The sequence below is a fragment of the Mandrillus leucophaeus genome, unplaced genomic scaffold (assembly GCF_000951045.1).
Source record: "Mandrillus leucophaeus isolate KB7577 unplaced genomic scaffold, Mleu.le_1.0 Scaffold201, whole genome shotgun sequence".
NCBI lineage: Eukaryota > Metazoa > Chordata > Mammalia > Primates > Cercopithecidae > Mandrillus > Mandrillus leucophaeus.
The window spans coordinates 87,339-103,035 of record NW_012102044.1 but is presented as its reverse complement, the minus strand read 5'-3'; the positions used below and the strand labels follow the sequence as shown (position 1 = coordinate 103,035).

Below are 15,697 nucleotides of genomic sequence, written 5' to 3'. Positions count from 1 at the left end.
CCTGTAGTCCCAGCTACTCGGGAGGCTGAGGCAGGAGAATGGCGGGAACCTGGGAGGCCGGAGCTCCATGTCCACGCCCCGCTGCGGTGGGAACGGCCGCGCGCTCCCCGCAGGTGGTCATCCGCCGCCTGCCCCCGGGCCTCACCAAGGAGCAGCTGGAGGAGCAGTTGCGCCCGCTGCCAGCGCACGACTACTTCGAGTTCTTCGCCGCCGACCTGAGGTGAGGCCCGCCCCGAAGCGAGGAGGAGGAGGGGAGGGCGGAACCCAGAGCTCTGCGCCGCTGGCCTTCTCGTTGCCTTAAGTTCCTTACCGTGATTTCTCTTTTATGGGAGTCGTGTGAACTTTTTGAATAAATTACATTTCAGTAAAACGTGTAAGTCCTTTCAAAGAAAACTACCAGCAACAAGGAAACAGATGTGGTTTGCATTAGAAATGCGGATGATTTTCAGGCGGCTAACGCTTAGGAAAACGGGTGCCTTTGAAAGGACCAACGTTGCCCGCCCGGCGCCTCCCGGGCCTCCCTGCTCGGACGCGGACGGGGCGCGACGGGGCGGGGCGGGAGGGCGCCGGCTCTTCCTGTGGCCTCCACGCCGGTGCCACAGCCAGTGCGGCTCTAAATACCGGAGAGGGTGCCCGGCGCCACGGGTTCCTCTGGGAGTGCGCCCTGGCTTTGCCTTAGGGTTTCAGCCTCCGAGGACCGGTTCTGGGCAGTGCAGAAGGGACCTGAGTTCTGCCTCGTAAAGTTAACGTTTTGCATTTGTTTTTGCTAAAGAATATCCAGATTGTTACAATTAACTGAGATGATTTGGCACAAAAGTTTTATCTAAAGTAGTTTGTTGTGCCCAGAAAAGGAAAAAGAGGCGAAAATAATGGAGTATTGTATTTTTCACTAACCATTTTCACTGTTATCTCTTATTTCAGTCTTTATCCTCATCTCTACTCGAGAGCATACATTAATTTTAGGAATCCTGATGACATCCTTCTTTTTAGAGATCGTTTTGATGGATATATCTTCCTTGACAGCAAAGGTTGGATTATTGGTTTTAAAAAATCTATTATAATCTCTAGGTATACTAATGAAGTATTGCTAGAATATCCGTGTTTTTATTATTATTATTTTTAGAGACAGGGTCTTGCTCTGTTGCCCAGGCTGGAGTGCAGCAGCCACAATCACGGCTCACTGCAGCCTCACACTCCGGCTCAAGAGATCCTCCAGCCTCCCAGGTAGCAGGGACCACAGGCGTGTGCCCCCATGATCGACTGATTTAAAAAAAAAATATGTAGAGACAGGGGTCTCACTGTGTTGCTCAGGCTAGTCTTGAACTCCTGGCTTCAAGTGATCCTCCCACGTCAGCCTCCCAGAGTGCTGCGATTACAGGTGTGAGCCACAGCATCTGGTCTGTTTGTGCGTTGTAATTAAAAAGTTCTCAGACTAAAGTAAGATGATAAATTTTGATTATGTTACTGTAATTATGTGCAGATATTAAAAATTGAAATTATTTAATTTTATTATTTAAACCAAAAAAATCCCAGAAATTCTGTGTAATAGTGACAGTCTATTTATGTATTATCAGAGAATGAAGGTTTTCATGAGTGAGTTTTTTGCATGAGAGAACTTTATCTTTTTGGGTTTTAAAACTAAATTATTTTACCTGTTTGATAGGAATTTTCCAAAATGTATACTGACTTCTATCTTCCTAAACAGCACCCTTCATGACTGTACCATTTATGATAATGTCACCAGGAAGCCACTGAGTGCTGTTAAACAGCTTTGCCTGCGGAGACCGCAGTCTTCACCTCTAGTCTCAGTAATTCCCTTCCCGGTACTTCTAGGGTTCTGCTTTGATCTTTTCCCCTTCTCCTCTCCTGTCAGGCTGTCTGCTGTTGTGTTCCTGGCTGTCAAGTTTGTGTACCTTTCACAGCAAGTTGTTTTCTGCCCTCCCCTCCCCGGCCACCCTCTTTGCACTCCAAGCGTTTTTGACACTGATGAGTGTTTTCTTTTTCTCCACTGAGGGGTAAGGACTAGAAAGATTGTTACAAAATAAGCATTAGCCAAGCTAGTTCCTGTGACCAGAAGCAAATGTGATGCTTGAACTGACCTTTGTGTTCATTGCTCATTTATTCAGTAACTTACTCAGCTTCCCTTTTTCACTTAAAAAATGTTGATGGGCCCGGCACAGTGGCTCACCCCTGTAATCCCAGCACTTTAGGAGGCCAAAGGCGGGTGGATCATGAGATCAGGAGTTTGAGACCGGCCTGAGCAACAACGTGAAACCCCATCTCTACTAAAAATTCAAAAATTAGCCAGGCGTGGTGGCAGGCACCTGTAGTCCCAGGTACTCAGAAGACTGAGACAGGAGAATTGCTTGAACCCGGGAGGCGGAGGTTGCAGTGAGCTGAGATCATGCCACTGCCTCCCAGCCTGGGCGACGGAGTGAAAAAATACGTATGTGTATGTACGTATATATATGTGTGTGTGTATATATATGTAAAATATATGTAACATGGCCATGTGTGATGGCTCACTCCTGTAATCCCAGCACTTTGGGAGGCTAAGGCGGGCAGATCGCTTGAGGTCAGGAGTTTGAGACCAGCCTGGCCAAGATGGTAAAACCCTGTTTCTACTAAAAATAAAAAAATTAGCCAGCCGTCATTGTGCGTGCCTGTAATCTCAGCTACTTGGGAGACTGAGGTATGAGAATCACTTGAACCTGGGAGGCAGAAGTTGCAGTGAGCCGAGGTGTCACTACATTCTAGCCTTGGTGACAGAGCAAGACTCTGTCTCAAGAAAAGTCACAAAATTTATACCGTAATGTTTTCCACAGCAACTGTGCCATTTTACATTCCCACCAGTAGTGAGCAAGTCAGTCCTTATTTCCGGTTCTACTTTGTTGTTGTTGTTGTTTGGTTTTTTAAATAGAGACGGGGTCTCGCTAAGTTGCCCAGGCTGGTATCAAGCGATTTCGCCCACCTTGGCCTCCCAAAGTGCTGGGCTACAGGCGTGAACTGCCGCCCCGCCGTTGTTTTGATGGTCTCCGGCCTAAGCCTGTGCTTTTGATGTCATATGCAAAAACCCATTGCCAAATCCATTGCCGTGGAGCTTTTTCCCCTGTGTTTTTTCCTAAGTGTTTTATGGTTTCAGGTCTTATATTTAGGTTTGATCCTTTTCAAGTTACTTTTTGTGTATGGTGTTAGGTAAGGGTCCAACTTCATTCTTCTCGCTATGGATATCCAGTTTTCCCAGCACCAGCTGTTGAAAAGACTTTCTTTTCCCCATTGAATGGTCTGGGCACCCTTTTCAAAAATCAGTTGACCAAATATTACAAAGGTTTCTTTCTGGGCTCTTTATTTTATTCCCTCGATGGATGTGTCTGTCTGTGTGGCAGTACCACACTAATTACTTGTGGCTTTGGAATCAGGGACTATGTCATCTGCCATTGAATGAGTATCCACTGTGTGCTAGGCCTTGTGGGTGGAGCGCTGACTTGGACGTCGTCCCTGCTGGTCCAGTGCCCTACTGTCTCCCTGATTCTGACTTTATTCTGGACAGTGGAGGTGGCACAAAAATGTCTCCCAGATAAGGGAGTTACAGTTCAGTCACCCGACCGTTACTGACAAGTCTAAAAATGGCTCAGTGGGTTTCGTACCAAGGTAGCAGTGTTCCATTTGATGATTTGGCATATAGCAGGTTCTCTTAGTGAACATTTCTCTTTGTGTATTCATTTTTCCCCCACATAGCAACAGAGTTAGTTTCTAATGGCTTCCATTCTCTACTTTTATCAGAAGCAGATTTCACCTGGAATATTCTATAAACCCTTTGAAGCTCTCAATTTTAGCCATGGTGTCTTCTAAGCAAAGTAATTTTCTTGAACTTAAATAACAAATTGATAGTTGAATTAACCTTTTAAAATAAAATGTAAAACGTAGTTAAGAAATCTGATTATTTAAAGGTATTCCAACAATAAATTATTTGGGATGGGGCTGGGGAGGTCAGGTTTATTGAGGTGTAAGTTATATATGGTAGAAGTCACCCTTTTAAAGTGAACAATTTGATGAATTTTGAACAAATTCAGTTACACAACCACCACAACATGATGGATTGTTTTGTTCAATAAATAATTGTTCTTCCTACCATGAGTTCATCCTTGTTTTAGTCTGGAGTTTGCCATGTGAAGGTTGCAGGTGCTTGAAAGTGTAATTGTAGGTTTTTAAATGTTTTTTTAATCTCTTACTGGAAAGATGAATTATAGTTTAAATAGTAATAATACATTGTCATTGTTACACTTACTCTTTAAGTAAGCTAGGTCATTATTTTCCAAAATGAATGTAGTAGAATTTCAGAATGGCTTCTGGAACATGTTTCCTGTTAAAAGGCCTAGAATATCCTGCAGTGGTAGAGTTTGCTCCGTTCCAGAAGATAGCCAAAAAGAAGCTGAAAAAAAAAGATGCCAAGACTGGAAGCATCGAAGATGGTGAGCCCTTTCCAAGTGCTACATTATGAAGCTGCCAAATTAAGAACACTGAGCAAATGTAATTCTCCTGTAGATGGGAAAGATTGTATTTATTTTCTTTCTGTTTCTTTTAATGTCTAGATCCAGAATATAAGAAGTTTTTAGAAACTTACTGTGTGGAGGAAGAGAAGACGAGCGCCAACCCTGAGACTCTGCTGGGGGAGATGGAGGCGAAGACAAGAGAGCTCATTGGTCTGTGTGCTCATTTCTTCTCTTTTCTTTATTGAGAGATTTACTCGTAGAGGATACACTTTTTTTTTTCTTGATTGTGATAACAAGTTGAAACTTGTTACAGGCTTGGCAGAAATGTAGAGTAATTTCCAGTTTTGACAAAAGAATGGCAAGATGGCTGCATGGGAAAATATTTCTGAGCATTGGTTGATGGAGAGCACGTGATTTTTTTAGTTGCGATCCTTTTAAGTTGTGATGCTTCGGAATGAGCAGTGGAGAAGACACATGAATGGCATGTGCCTGACAGCGTCAGGGAAAGCGCGTTGTGTCACAGAGTTGAAGTCAGTGGTCACAGACAGATGCCTCAGGAGCCCGTAGGAATGAGATATTTTGCTCGTGGTGAGGTCATCTTGCTGCTCTTCAACAGCAATGCCAGGCTCCCTGAGCCAAGCCAAGCCAACTTGTGGATAAGCCCGACCAGAGCACAGAATCGAGTTTAAATCCAGCCTTCCACCCCATGCCCACAAGTCGTGTACTTTAGAAATAGTTCTCAGTAGCACTGACGTGAAAATCAGGCAGACAGTTGTCGTTTAGTCCCAGACACATCTGGAAGTGTTTCTCCTCTCTGTGGATCTCCTTTCCTCAAAGCCCCCCGTTCTTCACCCCTCACGTCTCCCACCCAGGCTGTGCCCTGCCCCCCCATCAAGAGGAATGTACTTTGGGAGGCCAAGGCGGGCGGGTCACAAGGTCAGGAGTTCGAGATCAGGCTGGTCGACGTGGTGAAACCCCGTCTCTACTAAAGATACAAAAACTCAGCTGGGCATGGTGGTGGGCGGCTGTAGTTCCAGCTACTCGGGAGGCTGAGGCAGGAGAATCGCTTGAACCCGGGAGGCGGAGGTTGCAGGGAGCTGAGATCACACCACTGCACTCCAGCCTGGGCGACAGAGCGAGACTCCATCTCAAAAAACAAACAAAAGAAATTGATGTGTCGTGACAGCCACATTGTCTGTCTCCCACCACATAAACTCCCTCGTTTGGTTTCCCCAGTGGAACTATGTTTTCATCTTCACGGTTGCCACACAGAAAAGTAAAGTTCAGGAATTTTGTAAATGTTGATTGAATTAATAAGAAAGGTCAATGTTATTGAAATAGTCCACTCACTTTCTTCATTTGTGTAATAATAAAGGTTTTTTTTTTTGTTTCTGAGACGGGGCCTCACTCTGTTGCCCAGGCTGGAGTGCAGTGGCACAATCTCAGCTCACTGCAACGTCTGCCTTCTGGGTTCAAGCAATTCTTCTGCCTTAGCCTACTGACTAGCTGGGATTACAGGCACCTGCCATCATGCCCGGCTAATTTTTTTATTTTTGTGGAGATGGGATTTCACCATGTTGGCCAGGCTGGTCTTAAACTCCTGACCTCAGATGATCCGCCCACCTCAGCCTCCCAAAGTGCTGGGATTACAGGCATGAGCCACCACGCCTGGCCGTAATAAAGCTTTTGATCGCTAAAGTAAACAAGATGTGCTGAGGCTGCATGCTGCCTGGGCACTGACTCGGCCTCAGCGTGGGGCCAAGTGGTAAACAGGTCGCACAAGGTCTCTGCCTGCCATCAGGGATGACAGGTAGGAAGCAGGAGCGGGAATAGCCTAGCCAGGACCCCTCAGTTTGTAATCAGTGCCACTGATGTGACAGTGGAATATGGGAGGGAAAGAGGTTGGGAGACTCCCTCCAAGATGGTGGTGGAGCTGGAGCTGAGACTGGCTGCGGGAGGGAAAGAGGTCAGGAGATGAACTGAGACTGGCTGTGCTGAGCAGTGGAGGAAGGAAGCACCAGGGGCAGGGCCGGCGGCTGTCACTTTTCACCGCAGGTGCGGATTGCAGGCTTGTGGGGCTGGCACACGTGGGTGAGGGCAATGCGGTTGGAGGGTCGGGGCACTGTGCAAGATGTTTAGATTCATTCCAGGGCAACTGGAAGCCACTGGGGGAGTGGCATGGTCTGATTATTTGTCCCCATCACTCTGGTGGTGTCACATGGAATAGATTGTGGATGCCAGGAGATGCGTGTGTGTTTTGGAGGTGGACTGGACAGGACCGACAGACGGATAGGGTGTGGGAGGTAAGGGAACAGGAAGAATTAAGACTCCAGGGTTTGGCTTGAACAGATGGGTGGATTGTGGCCCCATTACACACAAGGGAAGATGAGGGTAGGACAGTATTGGGGGCAAAGTCGAGACCAGTGATGAATTTACATGAAGTTCCTTTTCAGCATGTCAGTGACTGTTACAGCTGAGTAACTAGCGAAAAATAATAGCAAATGGGAACAGTAAATATTTAATGCTTTTATATCATTTTTAGCTTACTGTGAAATATGTATTTTGATTTAGGAAGGACATGAGAGACTTAGACATTAGAGACAATGCTAGTTTGAGCCTCATTCCTTGTTTCCTTTTCTTTCTTTCTTCTTAGTTAAAAGGATAAAGTGAGTTGTTGTGAGATGAATTTTACTAGGGGAGTGGTTTTTCTGTAAGTTTTAGGTCACAAGATCCATCTTTCCTGGCAGTTAGAATCCATATGTTCTTTACTTAAGAACTTGATAAATTGAAGAAGAGCTAGAAGAAGTAAATTAGATGTTAATTACAGGCCTCACCTCCCTGCCCCTCCCATTTCCATCTCACTTTGTTTTAAAAGTCCCCTTGCATAGGATTGGTCACTTTAGGGCTGTTTTGAGACATACCTTTTTGGGGCAGACACGTGGCTCCTGCCGGGGTGGGGGTGGGGGGGGCGTGTCCTGGCACCTCCCAAGAGTCTGCTGCACGGCCAGTGCTTTACCAGAGTTGAACGAATGACTGAATGAATGAATGAATGAGGCTTAGAATTCACCATCCCTGATGGGAACGACTAATTCATTCCAGGACTTGGCTGTAGAGTCTTCCTTGTTGTTGTGATTGCTGTTTCTACATATTAAAAATTGAACCTTGGCCGGGTGCGGTGGCTCACACCTGTAATCCCAGCACTTTGGGAGGCCAAGGCGGGCGGATCACGAGGTCAACAGATCGAGACCATTCTGGCCAACATGGTGAAACCCCGTCTTTACTAACAATAGAAAAATTAGCTGTGTGTAGTAGCATGTGCCTGTAGTCCCAGCTACTTAGGAGGCTGAGGCAGGAGAATCGCTTGAACTCGGCAGGTGGAGGTCACAGTGAGCCAAGATCACGCCACTGCACTCCAGCCTGGTGACAGAGTGAGACTCTGTCTCAAAAAAAAAAAAAAAATTGAACTTTAGGCAATTCATGGCAGATTACCTTTTTCTTTACTAAGCTTTTGGCCTCCAGTGGAGTCTTCTGAACAGGTCTGAGAAGCGAGTATTACATGGAAATATTAATAAGCTCTTGCTGACAAGGACTCTGGAATTGTTGAGTTAGTCTGGTGCATAGGCCTTTAGAGCAGACAGGCCCGGGTTCAGCTCTGAGGCTTCTGTTTACTTGTGGTCTGTTGCATGGTTGTGCGTATTCTGTCTGATAAATAACATACTTTCATGATGTGTAGAACACTTTCTTATTCAGGTCTTACGTACTTTTGCTGTGATCTCTGTGGGTGATGGGGCAGACGTTTTATAGGAAGAGGAAGGTGGGCAAGCGGGGTCTGGGTTCAGCCTCCCCGCGCATCCAGGTGGTCTCGCCCTGCTCCTGGCTGACAAGTCCAGGCCTTTCACAGAGCAGAGCAGAACCCTGGCTGATTTGAGATAATTTGCCCATTACAAAGAGCCGACTATTTACCTGAGCCAGTGTGCTGTACTCACCTTGAGCCAGAGTTCATGGTCAGCCCAGAGACCCCTCTGGGGAGTGGGTTCTCTGTAGCAACTGTGTCTGCCACGAAATGTGTCATTTGTACCCGCATCATCTCTTCCCTACAACTGCTGTGCCTGGGGCAGGACTCCTGGGACAATCAGCTCTTCCCTACAACCACTGTCCCTGGTGCAGGGCTTCTGGGACAGGTGTCATTTCATCTGTGATGTCAGGGTGTCAGGTCCTCAGTTCCAAGTGAGGGACCCCCAGCCAGGGCTTCTCCTATGATTCCTGATTCATTCCTGGTCCTCAGAATTCCAGAGATGATGTGTCAGTTTTCAGGTGCATCCAGGGATTCTTCAGAACGCTGTTTAATCAGATCTTACCCACAGAATAGACCCAGACCATCTTCCCCCTTCCCGTTTGTGTCCTCGTGTTAGTGGGATGTGGGGCCTCCACCTCAGCGTGAGTCCCTCAGAGGCAGTGCCTGTGGGGCCTCCAGCTTGCCTGGGCACCCACATCCAGGTAAGATCTGAGAGGTCCAGCATGAAAGCGGAGGACCAAGATAGAGTTTGTAGACGTGTTCATTCCCTAGTAGTTGGTGCCTTTTCTGAAATCAGAGGTGCCATGTGGAGTCATTTTCTTTCTTCCTTTTTTTTTTTGAGACAGAGTTTCACTCTTGTTTCCCAGGCTAAAGTGCAGTGGCACAAAATCTTGGCTCACCGCAACCTCTGCCTCCCGTGTTCAAGCGATTTTCCTGCCTCAGCCTCCCAAGTAGCTGGGATTATAGGCACGTGCCATCATGCCCGGCTAATTTTGTATTTTTTCAGTAGAGATGGGGTTTCTTCATGTTGGTCAGGCTGGTCTCGAACTCCCAACCTTAGGTGATCTGTCCGCCTCGGCCTTCCAAAGTGCTGGGATTACATGTGTGAGCCACCACGCCCAACCCGTGTGGAGTCATTTTTTAAACTACAATCCAGAGTTGTATGTCTTAGCATTGGGATTTTATGGAGTGTATATTGTAAGACATTACAAGAATCCATGTTATTTAAAACCATTGCTTGGAGAACGGAAAACAAAAAAGTTCTCAGAATATGTGATGTATCAAAGTAAATATATGTTATTTAATGATTTAAGGTACCTACAAAAATATCATCTTTGTAATACTTTAAGCCTCCCTTAAGAATCAGGAGTTTGATGTTTACTATGTATAAAATTGTTGATACTTTCAAATTACTTGACATGATAGTAATGGAATAAAAACTCCCCTGGAGACAGTAGGTGATCATGTAAATTTAAAAAGTAATGATACTGTTCCCTTATTTATTTTAAAGATCAAATTGAAAACAAATATTTAAAATAATCTTTCTTTAGGAGTTAAATACTATATTACAACTTTTGTGTTTTAGCTAGAAGAACAACACCTCTTTTGGAATATATTAAAAATAGAAAATTAGAAAAGCAGGTAGGTCTGGCCTTAACCTCATGAACACCCTCCCTGCTGCTGCCGTTCTCATCCAGGCGGTTTATATACACACCCTTCCATGTCTTTAGAGAATTCGAGAAGAGAAGCGAGAAGAACGGAGGAGGAGAGAGTTAGAAAAGAAACGTTTGCGGGAAGAGGAAAAAAGAAGAAGAAGAGAAGAGGAAAGATGCAAAAAAAAAGAGACAGATAAACAGAAGAAAATTGCAGAGAGAGAAGTAAGGATTAAGGTAATTCTGAGGAAACATTTCCTTTTTCCAAAAATAGTTCTGCTATAGTAATTATACTTTTTACATATCTTAGTTCTTTAGAATTTTGAAAACATTGTGAATTAATCTAATATTGTGGTGTTGTTTTTTTCCATCTTTTCCATCCTACAGCAGTGGTTTTCACAGTGTGTCCTGAGCCTTGGGAGTCCTCAGGCTGCTGTGGGCGCCTGTCCTCCTGGGTGTGCAGTGGGGAGCACACCCCCACAGGAGCCCCACGCTGGCACACGTCGGGCTGCTGCTGACACTGTCTTTTTTTTTTTTTTTAACTTTCCAACTTTCATTGTCAGTTCAAGGGCTACATGTGCAGGTGTGTTTCGTGGGTAAATCAGGTGTCTCTGGGGTTTGGTGCACAGATAATTTGGTTGCCCAGGTAGTCAGCACAGTACCTGATGTTTTTCAGTCTTCACCCTCCTCCTATTCTCCACCCTCTACATTTCCCGTTTGAAAAAAGTTTTCTGGCCGGGCATGGTAGCTCACGCCTATAATCCCAGCACTTTGGGAGACCAAGGCGGGCAGATCACGAGGTCAGCAGTTTGAGATCACCCTTACCAACATGGTGAAACCCCGTCTCTACTAAAAATACAAAAATTAGCCGGGTGTGGTGGCGGACGCTTGAAATCCGAGCTACTCAGGAGGCTGAGGCAGGAGAATCGCTTGAACCCCGGAAGCAGAGGTTGCAGTGAGCCGAGATCGCGCCATTGCACTCCAGCCTGGGCAACAGAGCGAGACTCCATCTCAAAATAATAATAATAATAGTAATTTCCTGGCCTGGTACAGTGGCTCACACCTGTAATCTCAGCACTTTGGGAGACCAAGGCAGGCGGATCACTTGAGGTCAGGAGTTTGAGACCAGCCTGGCCAATATGGTGAAACCCTGTCTCTACCAAAAACACAAAAATAAGCCGGGCGTGGTGGCGCGTGCCTGGAATCCCAGCTACTCAGGAGGCTGAGGCAGGAGAATTGCTTGAACCCAGGAGACAGAGGGTGCAGCAAGCCGGGATCGAGCCACTGCACTCCAGCCCAGGCAACAGAGCGAGACTCTGTCTCAAAAAAAAGTTTTCCTGATTAAAAAGTACACATTTGAAAACCACTGGTTTTGCCTTTCTGTGTGAAGGCTGACTCATAGAACCGGGTTTTATTATTTCTGTTGTGGTAGCACTAATGAGTTTCTGTATTTCTTGCTGAGTTTTTCTTGTGACTGATACGTTCATTGATGAGGGTGGTTTAATACATAGAGGGAATTTTTCTCTGTGTGAAATGTGTTGGCCAGAATTGGGACCAGCCATTGTCTTCTCAGTATTAAACCTAGATTTAGACCTAAGGTATCACTCCATGAAGGATTTAAGGCACATTCAATATTACTTATTATTTATCGAATACCTTATATTCAATAAAATTGTATAAGGAAAAAAAATGTCAGGACTTGGGGAAAGAAGGTAGGTTAGGAAAGGGTGGGGAAGAGATCATTGAACCATAGATTTGTTTCTGATACGGTCAGTCAAAAACAGAAAAGTTGGCTGGGCATGATGGCTCGTGCCTATAATCTCAGGACTTTGGGAGACCAGGGTGGGTGGATTGCTGTAGCCTGGGAGGTCAAGACCAGCCTGGGCAACAGAGAGAGACCCTGTTTCTATTCACTGTATTGCCCAGGCTGGTCTCGTACTGCTGGACTCAAGTGATCCTCCTGCCTCACCCTCCCAAAGTTTGGGGATTACAGGCCTGAGCCACCGTGCCTGGCCTGGTTTAGCTTTTAATAAGCATCTGTGCTCAGTATGGGGGTCTTTCACTTCTAAATCACGTGGAACATTGAAATGTTTTTAATGCCTGAAAACTGGCATCTGTGGAGGAATGCAAAAGAAGGTGTATCAACAGCTTAAAGACAGGTGGCTCATGACTTTTTTGCTATTTTTTGTTTGGTTTTTGTGGGGGGGTTTGAGACAGGGTCTCAATGTGTCACCCAGGCTGGAGTGTAGTGGCACAGTCACAGCTCACTGCAGCCTCTACCTCCCAGGCTCAAGTGATCCTCCTGCCTCTGCCTCCCATTACAGGGTGCACCATCATACCTGAACAGCTAATTTTAAAAAAATTGTAGAAATGGGGATCTCGCTGTGTTGTCCAAGCTAGTCTTGAACTCCTGGGCGCAAGCGATCCTCCTGCTGCTGGGATTAGAGGCATGAGCCACCATGCCTAGCCCTCGTGGCTATTCTTAATAAAGAGAAATATGGTTTGGGAGGCCGAGGTGGGCGTATCACAACATCAGGAGATCGAGACCATCCTGGCTAACAGGTTGAAACCCCGTCTCTACTAAAAATTCCAGAAATTAGCCGGGCTTGGTGGCGCACACCTGTAGTCCCAGCTACTCGAGAGGCTGAGGCGGGAAAATTGCTTAACCCGGGAGGCAGAGGTTGCAGTGAGCTGAGATCACGCCACTGCACTCCACCCTGGGCGACAGAGCAAGACTCCGCCTCAGAAAGGCTGGAGGCGGGCGGATCACTAGGTCAGGAGATCAAGACCATCCTGGCTAACGTGGTGAAACCCCGTCTCTACTAAAAATACAAAATATTAGCAGGTCGTGGTGGCGGGATCCTGTACTGGCAGCTACTTGGAAGGCCAAGACAGGAGAATGGCATGAACCCGGGAGGCAGAGCTTGCAGTGAGCCGAGATTGCGCCACTGCACTCCAGCCTGGGCGACAGAGCGAGACTCCGTCTCAAAAAAAAAAAAAGAAATATGGCACACAGACAGCTCAGCTGTTTAATGTTCCTCTGCGGATGCTAAGCAGTGAGCTTATGTGTGGCCACATGGGTGAACACACACAGGCAAGGGCTGGGAGGGAGCTCAGCTGCCCGTGCACTCTGGTTGGCCTCCGGAAGCCTCTCAGGGCGTAGCAGAGCTGGCCAGCTCCCCAGCTCGTCTCTAGCGGCTCTGGGCTGCTGGTTTCTCCTGAATGTACCAGCGGATTCCACCTTAGGCCTCCACAGGGACTTCCCCAGATGTGCCCGTGGCTCCTTCTTGGCATCTGGTCTTAGTTCCCGTCTTGGCTCTGCAGAGAGTCCTCCTGGACCCTCCTCTTCCTGCGTCTCTGCTGCTTTACTCTCCCTTCGTGTGTTCGTAGCTGCTGTCTGAGGCTATCCTATTCCTTTGTTTCCTCCCCTTGACCACCGTTGCCTCAGGTGGAGCATCAGGTGCGAGTTCCTTCAAGGCAGGGGCACCCCTGTCTCATTCATAGCCATTCCCTAGTGCCTAGCACAGGGTCTTAGTCCCTGGTTCCTGCACACAGCTCCTCAGACCCCGGGCATCTGCAGTAATGTGAGTATCTTATATGCCAATGAGAGGACTGGGGGCTGGAGGCCCCAGGCAGCTTCAGGATGGGGACTAGTTGGCAGAAAGACTAAGGCAGGACTAGAGGGTTGGGACGTTCAGTCCCATCCTAGCAGAGGGCAGAGGGCCTAGAGAGAGGTCACCATTGGCCAGTGACTTAATCAATCACACCTGTATCATGAAACCTTAATAATGCCTAAAGACAGGGCTTCCGGGGGCCAGGCATAGTGGCTCATGTCTGTAATCCCAGCACTTTGGGAGACCGAGGCGGGTGGATCCCAAGGTCAGGAGTTTGAGACCAGCCTGGTTAACATGGTGTGTAACCACATCTCTACTAAAAATCCAAAAATTAGCCAGGCGTGTTGGCGCACACCTGTAGTCCCAGTTACTCAGGAGGCTGAGGCAGAAGAATCGCTTGAACCCAGGAGGCGAAGGTGCAGTGAGCCGAGATTGCGTCCCTGACCTCTAGCTTGGGGTGACAGCAAGACTCTGTCTCCAGGAAAAAAAAAAAAAGGCGGGGCTTGCTGGGAGGGTTACTGCACGGAAGCTCCAGGCACCGCTGCGCCATCCCCCATACCCACCTTGTGTATTTTTTCCATTTGGCTGTTCCTGGTTGTATCCTTTATGATAAGCCAATTATCGAGAAGACAGTGCCTTTCTGAGTTCCATGAGCCATTTCAGCAACTTATCAAATCTGAGGAGAGGCCGTCGAGAACCTCTGAATTTATTGCTGATTGGTCAGAAGTACCGGTGACACTCCAGGACTTGGAACTGTCATCTGAAGGGGGCAGTCTGTGGGTTCTGGTGCTAACCGCAGGTCGATGGCCTCAGCGTTGAGTTGAATGTGGAGCACGCAGCTGGTGCCGGAGAGGTGGAGAGGTGGAGAGTTGGTACAGAAAAAGACATGCAGTGTCAGAAATGTGAGAACAGTTCCTAGGCACGCAGAGTATTTGTTGAGTGGGTGGATGGAGATTGGCACTTCCCTATGGCTCGCATTTGTTACAGACATATTACTGTTGCAATTTTTATAAAAGATGGACAGTTACCGGAAAGGAAATGTGTATGTTCCCAGATTCCACGTAGGCAGAATAAGAGGATGTTCACAGCTGACACAGGGCCCACGCTTGATGAGGAGCCGCGTCCAGGGCTCCACCTTTCATGATGCATTGCGTTCCCAAGTGAGCACGTGTAATTGAATGCGTCTGTGTATGGTCTTGCTGTGCTGCAAGTTAAAGTATGTCCACTTTGTGAGTGAGAACAGAATTGTCAGAAGTACACCTTTCATTTCTGTTCTACAAATGATCGATCTGTGGTGCTTCCATTGCTTTTTTTGTTTGTTTTTCTCCCTTTTCCCAAGTTAGCTGAGGTGCTTTAGTTTCAAAAACTATGCAGAGAGCAGGGAGAAAGGCCCAGGGACATACAGGGCAGATGAAATATGTCGTGGCAACTTGTCCATTTATTCTGTTTCAGGAAAGAGAATAATCACTGTTTTGAAAACTATATTCTAAATTATCAGTAGGAAGCAACCTTTTAAAAAATTTTTTTTCCTTATTACAAAACTAATGCTTCTCTATTTTAGGAAAACTAGACCCTATACATGAAAGGAAATAAAGTCATTTCAGTTCTGCCATCTAGAAATAAATCACTATTGGCCAGGCATGGTGGCTCACGCCTGTAATCCCAGCACTCTGGGAGGCCAGCGTGGGTGGATCATGAGGTCAGGAGTTCAAGACCAGCCTGGCCAAGATGGTGAAACCCCATCTCTACTAAAAATACAAAAATTAACCAGGCACGGTGGCAGGAGCCTTTAATCCCAGCTACTCAGGAGGCTGAGGCAGGAGAATTGCTTGAACCAGGGTGGCAGAGGTTGCAGTGAGCCCAGATTGAGCCACTGCACCCCAGCCTGGGCGACAGTGAGACTTCGTCTCAGAAAAAACAAAAAACAAAAACTACAAAAATTAGCCAGGTGTGGTGGCACACCCCTGTAGTCCTGGCTACTTGGGAGGCTGAAGCAGTGGAATCGCTTGATCCCAGGAGACGAGATTGTGCCACTGCACTCCAACCTGGACGACAGAGCGAGACTCCATCTCAAAAAAGGAAATAATCACTATTAACAGTACTGCAGAGCCCTTTAGATGGTGGTGTGTGTGTGTGTGTGTG

The 15,697-nt window shown here is 46.9% G+C and overlaps 1 protein-coding gene across 1 annotated transcript in view; it reads left to right on the top strand.

Annotated features, from left to right (window-relative positions):
• The first annotated feature begins 38 nt into the window (after positions 1-38).
• The window catches only part of UPF3A (UPF3 regulator of nonsense transcripts homolog A (yeast)), a 23,115-nt gene continuing 7,456 nt past the window's right edge, over positions 39-15,697 (top strand). The window contains exons 1-6 of the mRNA XM_011979446.1: positions 39-220; positions 922-1,028; positions 4,374-4,472; positions 4,593-4,703; positions 9,875-9,930; positions 10,020-10,178. Of these exons, the coding sequence (XP_011834836.1) occupies positions 39-220; positions 922-1,028; positions 4,374-4,472; positions 4,593-4,703; positions 9,875-9,930; positions 10,020-10,178 (714 nt within the window). The remainder of the gene's footprint in view (positions 221-921; positions 1,029-4,373; positions 4,473-4,592; positions 4,704-9,874; positions 9,931-10,019; positions 10,179-15,697) is intronic.